Genomic DNA, 14796 nt, shown 5'->3' with positions numbered 1-14796 from the left:
CGATTATATAAAGATGTTCAGTTGAAACAGCGTCGTCAAATTGAATCAGAAAAGTCCTGCGAGTATCTCAGCGTATGTTAATGACTCGAGGGGAGGAAAAGAGGATTTGATCCCACAAAATAGTCAAAAAGAAGTGAAACTGATTAACTTCAGCAAGATGGCTGTCTGCTGGGTTGTATCGCCGTGTAGTCTGGTAGAAGTTCACCGACGTTTCAAGTGTTTACTGCCTCCATGATCACCTTAATGATGGAGTCAATATAAACGTCTGAAAAGTCGGTCAATCTTTACTAGAGTACACGACGCAACATTCCAGAAGACAGCCAGCTTCTTACTCGTCATTACAACATGTCTGAATGAACTTCTGCACGCGAAACCCTCGGCTACGCGTGGACGAACAGTTTTCTGTTACATGACAAACATTTTGATACACCAGTTAGTACCCGGAACGAATCCCTGTGCTTCTAAGGACTCTGCACAGAAACGACTACAATACGCTGTAACTACAACGTACGGAATGGACAGACGAGAGGGGGGGGGGGAATTTAACTTAAAAGTCGGAAATGAAGCTCAACTTGTTAAACACCTTGCGGCAGGATAAAACGAAACACCACAAAAAGAAGCAGAAGGGGGGGGGGCGATCTAGGTCAAACAGCCTCGGCTCGTCCCGGATTCTAACCTCCCCCCTCCCTTCGCCGCCCATTCTAGACGCTGCTGTAACGGTACAACGCGCACGTACGAGGTGACGTGAACTTTCTCCGTGTTCACCTGCTTCCACTGAAGTGTTTGTTATGAAACCCCTATTGATCAGAGAGGTTCTCAACCTCTTGTTCCAGACCAGAGGAACAGAAACTGCGTGTTGAGATCAAGTATAGGGGCCAGATAAATCAGACGCGTTTTGCTAGAGAGAAAGTTAGACTGACAAGCAAGGAGCAAAGGAATGAACCCATATTCTGGTGGGGGGGGGGGGGGGGGCCTTCTTATTCACAATAGCATTTGCACAACATAATCTGTCTCTAGGCTCCATACTGATAACATAATGTACAATATTCACACGGGTAAACCGTAAGGAATATCCAGACATCTGGACGTCTACGTAATTTTAATAGTACCGCGGCAATTATGAGGATTTGATTTTCGTGTTATACGCTGAGCAAAATGCACCCTCATATATCGTGGCGCCGTTACACACTTCGATTCAGAAAGAAAGCCATGTTAGAGAATACTCAGACCGAAATAAAATTGAAGCTAAACAGAAGAAATAAAATTGGGTGGAAAAGAGAGCGACGGGAGAGAAGAATGGGAGAAGGGAAAAAACATAACAGTGACAAAAGTAGACCACAAAACAGCAAGGGATATACGGGGAGGGAATAAATGCTGAAGAACGAAAAGAGAGAATGTTACAAGTAAAAGAGATAAATGCCAGAAGCTCTTACAAGGATAGAAAGAGAGATTAAGAAATGAAAGGATTCGATGTTAGTCCTCCGGGTTGTAAAGCCGTGTGGACTTGTAGACAGATAACGTTGTCCACTGGTTGCATTTAAGGTTTCGTGTGGTTTTCAGTCTAAACAGCGATCATTTCCTTAAACAGCGTCAACAAATTAATCTTTGCAACGGTGAAGTGTTGTGTTTTCTTCGCGGTACGGACTGGATTCTTAAATGCTATTTAGAGGAGTTTCGGCTTCAGATGGGTGAGGACATAAGGAATGTCATTCCGACACAAAGCGTCACCCCTTCCGCCCTCTGTTCTGTAATTAACTGCAAGATTTCTCCAGGACAGGAAGCGTTTAAAACCAAACGGTGCGACAGGTGTGCCAACTGTTTATTTCCCACGTTGCAATCGAATCGTTAATTCTCGTTAAGGCCAGAGATGAAATGACACTTGGCCTCATTTCATCACCACACACGCCAGTTAACAGAGCAGGGCTGGAAGAGAAAGTCGTGTTCGCAGATGATGTCATATGGATCACTTTGCCACGACCCGGTCGTAATTCGATTGGCTGCAAGGCTTCATTGGACCGGACCTGTCGAAAAACTGCACGGTCAATTCGCTTCGTAACTAAGTAGGATTTGAGGTTCTCACGGTGTTCGTCGAGTACGGAGATGGCTGTCTGTTGATGTGTCGTAGTGTGGTAGAAGGCTTCAACCTTGAACCTCCTGTTTCCGGTATCAGAGCGCTACTTTGTTAAATAATTGTACTAATCGGAAGTACATAAGAGTGTCTGTCCTTTGAACGGAGGGATTTAGTAATCTAACCAGTACCCGTAAGACTTGAGGTTCTCACAGCGGTGAGTATGAAGATGAATATCGACCTGATGACGGAGGCAGTATGACCTCTGAAACGTTGGTAAACATCGACCAGACTACACAGCGCAACAACCCAGAAGACGGAAATCTTCATACTCATCGCCCTGATAATGGAGGCAGTATGACCTCTGAAACGTTGGTAAACATCGACCAGACTACACAGCGCAACAACCCAGAAGACGGAAATCTTCATACTCATCGCCCTGATGATGGAGGCAGTATGACCTCTGAAACGTTGGTAAACATCGACCAGACTACACAGTGCAACAACCCAGTAGACGGAAATCTTAACCAGTACCCCTGTACGAAACTGCTTCGTAAATTTTCGAACACCCTGTAACAAATTACAGTCTCTTGTAATTCGTCACACGCGGCCCAACCACAAGTCCAAATAACGTTATTACAATTGACAGTAAGTGACGAAGCCGTTACAGAAATCCATCCCCAGAGGGCAGTCAGTGTTGGCCAAATTCCACACAAAAGAGAGGTCCTTCCAAGAAAAAAGCCAGGAGGAATTTCCCAGTTCACAATGGGACAATAGCTCGTTGCCATACGAACACACTTCTGCAGAATATTAAACAGAAGTACAAAATGTATACACAAAAATTTCCCACGTCTCTACTCATACCGAAGAAGAACGACCCCTAATCGACAAAGAGTTAGGCTTCACTGTGCTACTTCTCCCATCTTTATTCGTTTCTCTGTCCCTACTCATTACACCGCACTTCATGTGCTTTCTGGCCTTCTTTTAATTCCTTTCTATTACGTCTTTCGCACAAAGTACTGTTTAAGACCGAAACGTTTTATTCGACTACAAACTTTTAGTTGAGAAGCCTAAAATAAAAGACAACTCGCAAGAACTGAATGTAGATGGGAGTTAAAGTTAAAAGGCAAAGTTATACCTGGTGGTACCACTCAATGTAGACGTATGTAGGCATAGCTCCACGCTCCGGTCGCTTTACCCCGAGAAAATAACCCCGGGACCCGATGGTTAAGGGTGTCGGTGGGCCCTAGAGTCGGTCTCGACGTTGCAAGGCAACAAACTCTGTCCTGCCGGGAATCAAACCCCGGTAGTCGTCCAGCTCATAACCTGATGATCAGAAATTAGGGTTGGAAGGTGTGGATTGGATTCATCTGACCCAGAACAGGGGCCAGTGGACGCGGTAATGAACCTCCAGATTCCATATAAAATGCGGAATATTTGACCTCTTTATTTTTCCATTCTTTCGTCTGATCAATTTTCCTCAACATCAGACCCACGTGCTGGCCATTGGCATCCAATCAAAATGGCAACTTCTTATAACTCTAAAGAAGCGTTTGGGTAATTGTTCAATAAATAAAATGTATGACCCCACTTTGTTTTTGGGTATCACTTCATTTCATGCATCTTTCTTTACTCATCTTCGCTTTTATTTGGTGATTTCTATTTCCTTGCCCTTCATTCGTCTATCATTTCTTTCTTTCTTCCACAAACGTCACGAAAGGCTACAGGTAAGAAGCTTCTTGTAGCACATCATGAAAGCATCTTGTCGCTTAATACATTATACATTTTATTTGCTTTTAACAGAGTTGAATCATTAATGCCCGGTAATGGCTGCCTAAGTTCTGTACATTTATTTCATTCAAAATGTTTGCCACGGTCTTCAAATGTCTTAACTACCTACTTAGCTCCCATAAATAACACATCATTACACTGAGTCGTGTCTAATATCACGCACAAGTAGGACCTATATATAGTCTTAAGTGTGATTTAATTGTGACTAAGTACAATGGGCAAATCAACATCAAACGAGTAGTTACATACCATATTTACTACAACAAACGTGGGTAAGATTCACCTCTCTCTAATCAAATCTAAAAGTTTGTGACGATGGTGAGTTATTTGAATAAAAATTGCATTGGATATTTTATTATTCTACTAGACGATGAAAAATATCCGAGGAAATTTTTATTCAAACCTCTCTCTAATGTTGAATAGACTTACAAAAACCTCAAACTTGACGCAAGCGGTCATGTTGAAATTCTGGTGGTAGCTCTGGAGAAGGTAACCTCCGATAACACGACACAAACACCCAAATCAATTACAATCAGTCAGCTGTTTCAAAACGTATTGTGTCTTAACAAAGACGCACATTCGACTCCCCGTAAATAAAAAGATCTTAAAACTGGAAAATTTTCAGAAGTTAAAACGAAAGTTGACGGTGGCAGCGGTCTGCCCAGGTAGGAGTCCCTGGTGCAGCAGTGACGTCAGCACATAGGCACGCGGTCAGGCCGTGACATTTGACAGTCCTCCCTCCCCTCCCGCGAGCACCTTCGCCCCTCAGCAACAGGTCTGTCACTTGCTCACAACAAACATGTCAGGGTTCATTTCTGGCTTAATAAAATGCGTTGCATTCCGGGATAACAGCTTTGTTGCACGCTGTATCAACTGAAGGTCATGCTGCTTCTGATCAGATATGTATAATAACTGTGAATGGGAGGAAAATATAAAAAAATACAGAGTGTCCCAAAAAAGTCGCATACACACATTCAATGAAAGTAATAAAGACAGTATAATAAACTAAACCATTGCATACGTCATTACTTGCAAATAGTGAATTAGCGAATCTGGTTTAGCTGTTCAAATTGACCACCATCAGCTTAGTGGCACAGTTGGCAGCAGTGAGCAACTGACTGACTAGCGGCCACCAAAGTTGCTGCTCTGTATACATCTTTTTGGGGCAGCCTGTGTCCTGTTGTAAACTGAATTCAAATGATCCTTCGTAAACTCAGTAATAAACCTTGAGGTTACATAAAAGGCGGAAAAATTTTCTGACTATCTGAGCGACTATTAGCTTATCAGAAAGGACTGGAAGAGACCTGAAAAGTGTACAATCCCATTTTAAGAGAATGACTTGCAGAAAACCACGACAAATCACTATGTATATCCGATTCGAAGCCACGAATCAAAGCGGCGAGCTTAAAAAAAACGCTCCACTATTGACAGACGTGTGTCTCCTCACTTCACATTTCACTAACCGTGGTTCACGCTCCTGCAGCGAAACAAAAAGATTCAGTGGCGGCTCGTGACTTTGAGGGCACATTTTTATAATACCTTAAAAGCAATTTCAAAGAAGTAAACGAAAAAAAAGGAAAAGAAGATAACTCTGAACATTCATTACTGGTTCTAACGTTATATGCCATACAACACTGCTAAGACTGATTGAGCCAGCAACCCTTCCACTTTGCAGGTCGATTATGAACGTTTCTTACAATTATGTTATTAGACTGTTACAAAGCAGCCTATCAGCTGAGTGGTGAGCACTCGCCATTCGGCAGGTCCAGGGTAAAATCACGGCCCACAGACTTTTCTAAATTGTTCTCAGTCGCTCCAGACAATTGCCACAGGAAACCACTTTAGTGCCTGCAATTTGAACTTTTCTGCTGAATTATTCACAAATCGTTATGTGTTTAATCGAGGTCTGGTGGGGTGGTTCTTTGACCTCAAACAAGCCACAATTGGGTTTTTACAGCAACTCTTAAAATTCTCGTGAAATGTGAGAAGTCTTAACGGATTAACACCACATCCTGCTGATAGTCGTTCTTCGACCAAGGTACCACATCTTTATCAGCGGATACTAGTAACAAAAATACTATACTATCACTTAATCTCACATAAAAGTAATCAGACATTGCTGTTATCACCAGGCTATTCACGACAATAGTCGCTCAGCTAGCCAATAAATTACAAACGTTTTATGAAACCCACGGTTTTTACCGTGTTCCACAAGAGCCTAACATCGGTCGTTATGGCCAGATGAATCCAACCCTAACATATGTTTCTGTAAGATTCACTTCAAAATCAGCCACACATCTACGCTTTGGTCCCAACAACAGACAACGTTTAGGCTTCCAGATTGAATTTCTACACGTATTTTCACATTCTCCCATCCTCCTCCACCTGATCGTCTCTGTATGTGTGTGTGCCCTGTTTGGAATACAGCAAGCCTTCGGAACTCTAATACGAATCATGCACTACTTTACGCTGAGCCTACTGTGAGCTGTTTCAAATCACGCAGGCAAGTCACAACTGAACAATCGATGTTACGCTGATCACGGGGGGGCGTGACGAACGGGTTACACGATGCAAAATACGGCACACTTTGACAGCAGTGACCCGGAACCCGCCCGTCGGCAAAAGATTTGGTTTCGACTGGCTTCTCTTTAGCAGCACGCGATTGAAATTTGAAAATGTATTTTAAACGTAACAGAAGAACCACGTGGTCTCTCACTGTAGCCTAAAATAAACACGTTTAAATCATAATTAAATCACAAAGACTATAAAATGTTGAGGCCTTAATTTAGGCTTACAGAAGAAGAATAAAATCCATAATATCTCAGGAATTATTTGGTATCAGTTCTGTAATGCAGCATCCTAAGTACCGTCACTATCAAAAAACAATTCACAGTTCAAATCACTTGATTATATCACTGCCCCCTTTAAAGCTGGTTACTGGTATAGCCCTTCTCAACGGCATGTTTCGTAACTTAGCTTATCGATAAAATTCATAGAAACGGATAAAATAAAACAATAAAATGACGGCCTTTTACAAGATTATTATGACATTTTTCAGCAGTCATTAAGGCTTATAGAAATCTCTCAACAGCTCTTAAAATACAGAACAACAAACATTACATTAAATACTCATTCAGCTTAGCTCAAGTCATCGGCGATGTGGGAATTAAAAGCATTCGTGCCTTTTCCTAGCGTGTACGCACTCAAAACTCAAAATTCAGCGCATTCACACAACTAATCATAATAATTTATTTGAGCCAATTTTCATAGATCATCTATGTTCTTCACCTAAGACCAATGATCGAATAGAAGATGATTAGGTTGGCGGGACATGCAGCACACATGGAAGAATCGAGACCTAAAAGGTAGAATGTACATGGAAGACTTAAGACATACAGGGCATGATAATATTAAAACGGATCTTCTAGACGTAGGGTGTGAGGATGTGGTTCTAGACAGGCTACGGCGGTAAGTTCGTTTGAACTCGTTCATGACACTTTGACCGACAGAGACTGCTCCATGATGATATAGTTGCATTTTATGAAGGGCCCTCTTTGACGTCTTATGCACATGGCGCATAGTTTGATAAATATCCACGAATCTGTGACGAAGTATGTAAGATAAACCACGAAAAGGACTAGGAGCTACGGGAAACAGAACTTCCAGGCTGCACTAGCGCGCGGTTCACACACGTCGAATTTCGACGTGGCGGTAAAATTAAGGCATGATCAGGCAACACGAGGACACGCGGTCACTTCTTCAGGTACACGGAAAAATGTTAGCAAGAGTTAAAGGTCAAGTGACGATAAAAACCACTTACAAAAACCATAAGATCTTCGAGCCAGATATCACTTTAAAGTCCAGTGGTAACTATATGTACCACCTATTTCAACAATAAGTAACTCTTCATTTCGTATGATTCTCACAATAAACAGCGATTATTTCCTTAAACAGCGTTAACCAGTAGATATTTGTAATGGTGAAGTGTGGTGTTTTCTTTGCGGTACGGACTGAATTCTTAAATAATATTTATACGAGCTTCGGCTTCACAGGGTTAAATGACATTTTTATACACCATAGAACAATCTGAAAATGCCAGGCAGAAGAGAAAATACCTAGGATATTACCTGTTCATTCTACCAAGTAATATTACACGTTCAGTGGAAAATATTTATCGCATTTCGAAATGCAGTTGTCACCTGCCACGTAAAACTTGAGCCTATCTGAAGCAGCAAATGGGAACACTTTTATATGTAATAAGGAATCTCCGAAAATCACTCAGATACACGAAACTGGTACTTGGGTTATGTACATTACTCGATAAATTGTGTACAACTTGTATCAGTGTGATTTCCAACACCGCGATTCCACGTGGAAAGTCTGAATAATTCATTTCCCAGAATTCTCCCGACAAGATACAGCAATTGCAAAAGACTGGGGCTATACCACAGCCATCTTTAAGTTTATTCCTGTATTTATGACTATGTCATGTTAGCCCTTTGAAGACTAAACTCATCTAAATGGTATTTAAAAATTCAGTCCGTACAGTAAAGAAAAGACTACAATTCACCATTACAAAGATAAAATGGTTAACACTGTTCACACTGAGAATCATACGAAATCCATAAATAGAAAACGCAGTGTTGCTGATTTTTTAAAACAGGCTATACGTACAATTGCCATAGCGTTTTAAAGGGCTGAACCTAATTTGAACCATTCTCTATAATTAACGACAGTATGAACGAATCATTAAAAAATTTACAGTGAATCACGCTAATTTCTAATTTTACAGACGTTCAATTAACGTACAATTTAATTAAAAAGTTACGTAAATTAATATGCTTGTCTCCTTTGGAATGCGTAATTAATCTTCAGTACGATAACACGCCAATGCGTATGGAGGCCTGCTCTGTCCCTCACCATCCAGCGCAATATCAAATTTTGTGAAAAGCATTTCAGAATAACTTAATTCATTTCAAACTAATTGCTCTTTATAATAAGAAGTAAGTGCTCATATGTGAAACGTGTATGTATGAGAATTATCTCCAGCTGTTCACTCCTTTTAAGTAAATGATTTCGTTTAATAAATATTTTAACTAGTGTTTTTAACGAATACATCCGCTCTTTAAGATATACTAAGATACTGTCACACTTAGTAGTGTCAGATTAATACATATTACACACTGAAGACAAATGAATGATCCAGATAACGCTAGTGAGATTAATATTACGTTTCATACATTTTCCTCAAACGTGTTGTTTTCAAGACAGATATAAACAAATTGCGATGTGAGCTTCATGAATATACGCACAAGAAATGCAGTTATATGACACCTAATTACGCACTTTGCGAGCGTTGATTTGTATATAAAAAAGCGAGCAGTTTTACAACTAAATTTACTCGAAATGAAAGACAGATTTAAATCCGAACGTTGGTTGTACGACATCGTGAAGGTGGAAATTTACTTGAACTGTTGAAATACGAGGTTCTGTTGCTGAAACTTCTCAGCACGTGTCGAGTGGACCTTTGTCGCGTGTCGAGACGTTTCTACCAACACCATAGCCAACAGCTCGAGTACATGTCTCCGGTTGTTCGCACGGAGGCACAAGAGACGAACAGCGAACACGAGCAGTCTGGACGGACTTTTACTCTCTGATACCCATCTCGTCGGAATGCAAAATGCTGCTTCCGAAGTCTAATGACCACTACAAGACCCAAACACACGTCATTCGTAAAGGCTGTTTCTAAATACATTCTCTCGCTCACTTATCCACAGTTGTCCTTGTCCAATACACCATCTTTCTGCTGTATTGTAGTCAACCCCAGACCCACTGAAGACACATTAACTACGGTCTCAAATGGCGAGAAAAATCGACGAGCTACAAAATTTATAAAAATAAAATAATATTACGGATTCGAATAAGTTCATTCTTGTTAGTTGCATTTTTATTTTATCTGTTATTTCTGTTATCTTAAAACGCAAAAATCTCAGAAACGGGTTCTCTTTCCGCCCCCAGCCATTGTAAAACCTAATCTGAATTATTTATTCGAAAAAGCTTATCTTATCACTAGACAGAACCAGTTTCTAAATCGTTGTAATTTTAAGAAAAAGACCATTAATAAAGTCCAGGAAAATGAAAAGTATCATAAAACTTTCGTTAGAGCATCCACAGTGTTTAACGGGCTTAAATTTAACGCCTCATAAAAACGTTCTAGTCCCAGCTTCAGGCGGAACAGGGATATCGCTTCGAAACCCCCACTGCCAACTTTCTCCCCTCTTCAAAGTAACCCAGGGGTCGATCTTGACCCATTCCGAAAGCACACAATCTGATCCTTCGACCTCAGACAGGATTTTCCGAGGTGTATCCGCATTTTGGTCTTTCAGTTGAACGCTTTCTAGACAGATGGTTTCGAAGACTGGACATAGACACTCCTCCTCCTCAGGTCGCAGTTGCCGTCTAGGGATTTCGGCGACAGCGGGCATCGATCATCCGGACTGCGAGGTTGGCAACCCTGTTCGCAGTGTTTTCTGACGGATCCTTGTGGATCTGCTGTGCTACCAGCAATAATGATGATAATGAACGTTACTTTCTCTATTGATGGGACTCGCTCTTAGTAAGCTAAGTATATTACCACGTTTACAACAGTCCGGCATTGGCTACAACCAGGTTTGAGATCGGTGGCATTCTCCTCTCTGTTCGAGAGGATTTAACCGATTTTCCCCGCACTACCCTATTTTTCCATTTACTGGACCAATTTTTGTATATTTCTGTGTGATGTTTTAGTTTTCTTCAATACTGTAAAAGAACTGTACACAATTTCCTTTGCTTGAATTCTAAACCGACGTTTGGCATCCACATAAAAATACAACAAATGCCATCAAATTACAATACTTCGTCTTTGTTTCCTTCCTGACTTATTTGCAGTTGAAGACCAACCCGGAAGATGGAGGCGGAGAGTCTATGAAACGTAGGATAAGACCTGATCGGCCGAGTAGACTTCATTGCATGCTAAAGTAAAATCTGTGAAAAATAAATCTCCATTTGCCATTGTCTGTACGCCTAGTCTGTGGTTTTCCTCAAGTACCTTTCGACAGAACAGTGGCATATATAGTGACCGCCACTTCCTTCTTTCGCACAAATATAGATTGCAGCACCAGCACAACATCTTCATAAACAACGCAGCAAACGAGTTGGCGGTGAGGGGGGGGGGATATTAAATTAATAGCGAAACGTCTTCTCGTTGTTTCTGTTGTCTCGTACCTTCAAATGTCTGCATGATGGAATGTTGCAAGTTACCGACGTTTCAGAGGTGTTTGTTGCGATGACTCATCGTCCTGAAGATGGAGGCAGTAAGCACCTCTGATACGTAGGTAAACTTCTATCAGACTACACGGCGCAACATCGCAAAAGAATAATCATATTCGCTGCCGTGAGAACCTAAAATTTAACCTAAGACTCTTGCATGAATATATTACCGCATCAGCACATGGAAAATATTCCCTACATGAGACATGTTTGTTGCCAGAAACATTTGAAGATGGAACAATCAGAATTGTCAGCTTTTAATTTAGCATGTGTTTCGACCATTAATACGCAAATTTGGGGAAACAGACCTCCGAATCTTGGGATAGAAATAAAATTCTGTAAACCTCCAAAAGTACCACTGATGATTGCAAAGATGATATAGAAACACGTGGGATGAAATATTTTACTATTATAAAATCAAACTGTACACCTAATTATACATGAAACATATTGCCCATATCAGCGTGTGTTGCCAGAATTTAATACCAGACATCGTCACAGTGGGGCTTGCTGTACACCCCTGTCGCTTAAGCCTGTTCCCTCCTGTTATGTTTTCACAAGTTTACGGCCGGAAGTAAATATTTTTATATATTATTAGTGCTCCAAAATGTTTATGCAACAGTTATTTCTAAAATAACGCCGAACGTTCGGGGAATCACACCATTAAGCGGTGGATGTGCTAATTCTTTTGCGTCTGGCTCGTGACTGACTATCCAGTCGTTGAAGAAATTACGGTTTTCGCTGTCAATTCTTTGCTTACAACGCACAAACACATACGTGAAGCTGTAATTATACCAACCCCTTACCAAACGCAGATTTAACGTAACCCCGCGGTTGCCGAGATATTGCTGTATTAATATACTTGGGCACGTACCGTCGGTATATTATTATTATTAATAATATGATACATTTATATATTTAGTTTCATTTATTTGTTTTTGTATTTGTAATGTTTTACTTTTATTATTATTGAAATGAATATAATTATTATATTATATTTTATCCTGTACTGTTGTTTAGTGCTTAGCTGTTATTGGCCTTATCTGGCTGTTGAATTATTATTATTATTATTATTATTATTATCCCATTTATTTACCACTTTATAGGGTATTTAATTCTACGTACCCGAGATAAACCTTGCCCCTAAGGTACATAGTGCAGCAGCTATTTCTGAAATACATTTTTTTTGTAATACGTGTTACATGCATTAAACAGATTTCGAGTGAGGAATTATATATTTTACATGAGCGGCTTTCGAATGATGTACGATGTTCTTAGAATGACGGTTTTATGAAGTTCCCTGATGTCGTGTTCGCCCGGGATGTTGGCCGAATATTTTTTGAGTGACTTGGAGACAGTTCCAGTTGCTCTTATAATTATTGGAAATAATTTTGTCTTTACTTTCCACATTTATTATAATTATTATTATTAATACTACTATTACCATTATTTTCCTTGAGGATAAATATTTTACGTAACCAGGCTTTTGAATAACTGAGTGTTCGGAAACATTTCGATGAATCAGAACTGTCAATACACACGTATTTATGTGTACTCAACGTAACCAAGGAAACATTTTTTTCGAGTGTTCGCTACGACAGTGCAGCGCTCTGTTGCGTCTGATTTGAACTGCATGTTACGTGGCGTAACACCTGAAGACTATCTGTGAATGAGACACTGACGAGGGCGTAAATATCAGCGGTCGAGATCTGTATTAAGGCGCTATCGTAAGATCCGTCTGTAGAGTCGGAGTAGTACCACGCAAAACCTTGATCAATGTCCTTGGGACCGAAATTCTTAGCCAAAGGCCCCTCGAATACGGAACAGTACTGCAAACTATTGAAACGCTAATACTGTTTGACTGACAACCTAACCTAAAAATTACTAAAGGAATTAAATTCTTATGTCAGGTTATCTTACAATAAAAAAGAGGAAATTTCAACGCCAGCAGATGCTGACACTGAAGCCGACAACAGTTTAGTGCCGTTTTACCTCCACGCCCTCATACGCCTTCTTTGAGGTAATCTTAAACACCTTCTTTACCACACGTAAGAAATTATTTTTGAGTAAGCCATGGTTTAGCAGTCGATTTATTACCCGATTAATCGATTGATGTGGGAACGACTATGATTTTAGATCTATACACACAGCGTAATGACCATGAATAAAACGTGAAGGATTTTGGGATGGTGGAGATATCTTCTCTTGAGATTCTGACAGTAGTTCAGTCACTCAAGAAATTTATAGAACCAACCACATACATTCAGTCACACCCGACTACTTTAATATTATCCTCCCATCTACGTCTCTTCCCGTCAGGTTCATGCATTTCTAGTTTGTCCAGTGCACGCTACATGTCCCGCCCATCTCATGGTTCTTGATTTATCTCCCTAGCGCAAATAATGAAATTCCTGATGTCCATCCTAAAGTAATTTTCTGTCCTACATCAAAGGAGATATTTCTACGCCGAACTTGTTCAACGAAGGACAAGACTACAGTTTTTAACTATTGCACTTCAGCTGAAATACAGTTTCAGAGGTCGACCACATAAGCGCGCGTGATTTGTGCACAACCAAACAAGAAGACAACATGGACACACAACTAGTGCGGGTCCTTCGGGTGGCGTACCTGCATTTGCAGCCAAGTGTCTATGTAGCTTTGTCCCGATGAGACCCAGCCACCGCTCGAACAATCACCAGGATGATCAGGAACTATCTGATCATCATCCAAGCTCGCCGTCGTATTTGGCCTCAGTACACAACAGGAACCGACCTCCATGCTAACACACAACACCGACACTGTCCATCACAAACACTTCACATTCACACACAGAACACCTGTTGACTCCAGCGCGGTCCAGCTACGTCTAGCTCAGCGCGTGCAGTAGACCCAGAGCCATCTTGTCTGAGAAAGCACCTCTCTCTCTCTCCCTTCTACTGCATTGCGAAACCAACTTTATTTTTTCTTCTCTCTCGTGTCCTTCTTCTCCACCTTTCCTTCTCTCTTGTACATTCTTTACTCCGCTGTCTCGCTTGACCCGTGCGAGCAGCTAGCTATTTATGAATGGGCTGGCACCAGGCATTGGCGGCCTCTCGACGGACCAATCCACGACCAGCTGGAGTGTTATGCGTGTGGTCTTTCTTCATCCGCTCTCCCTTCCTCCGTGGAACTTGTTTCTACAAGCGCTTCTTGTTTCCATAACAACTAGCACTGGTAGTTAAAAGTAAACACTATCATATATAACATTTAACGTGTCGCTCAAGCAAATGTTTCACTTTTGCATTTCGTGCGTATGATCACAAAGGTCCTGTTATATCCGCCTCAAAGAATATTCAAAACAAACACAAAAAAATAACAAGAATTTCTTGCTTCTATTATTATTTATGGAAATATTAATAAAAGACTGCAGACATAGTTTGGATTCCTTGTCTCTATTCAGAACACCCCGCCACCATCTCCGGGATATAACCTTGATATATCAGACCTCATCCAGTAATTAAACGCATCTGGAATTTAATCGAGTTCCTTTTCCCCCATGATTTCGTACTTCTGTCTCAGAATTAACAAAATAACCGTTCCATAATACGCTATTATTTCTTTACACCCAACTGCGAAATAAAAGACCAACA

At 40.8% G+C, this 14796-nt stretch overlaps 1 protein-coding gene across 2 annotated transcripts in view; it reads right to left on the bottom strand.

Annotated features, from left to right (window-relative positions):
• LOC110836235 (uncharacterized) overlaps window positions 1-14287 on the bottom strand; it is a 91981-nt gene extending 77694 nt beyond the window's left edge. For both annotated transcript variants that reach the window (XR_015533561.1, XM_022077225.2), the window contains exon 1: window positions 13796-14287. Coding sequence is in view for 1 of the 2 variants with exons in the window: in XM_022077225.2 (XP_021932917.1) it covers window positions 13796-13945 (150 nt within the window). In the remaining variant the exon portion in view is untranslated. The remainder of the gene's footprint in view (window positions 1-13795) is intronic.
• Window positions 14288-14796: the final 509 nt, after the last annotated feature.

This window comes from Zootermopsis nevadensis, unplaced genomic scaffold (assembly GCF_977971745.1).
Source record: "Zootermopsis nevadensis isolate Lab colony 2312 unplaced genomic scaffold, Znev_1.0 Znev_ptg000003l, whole genome shotgun sequence".
NCBI classification, from domain to species: Eukaryota; Metazoa; Arthropoda; class Insecta; order Blattodea; family Termopsidae; genus Zootermopsis; species Zootermopsis nevadensis.
Note: the sequence above shows the minus strand (reverse complement) of the source record. Positions and strands in the feature narration are given on the sequence as shown.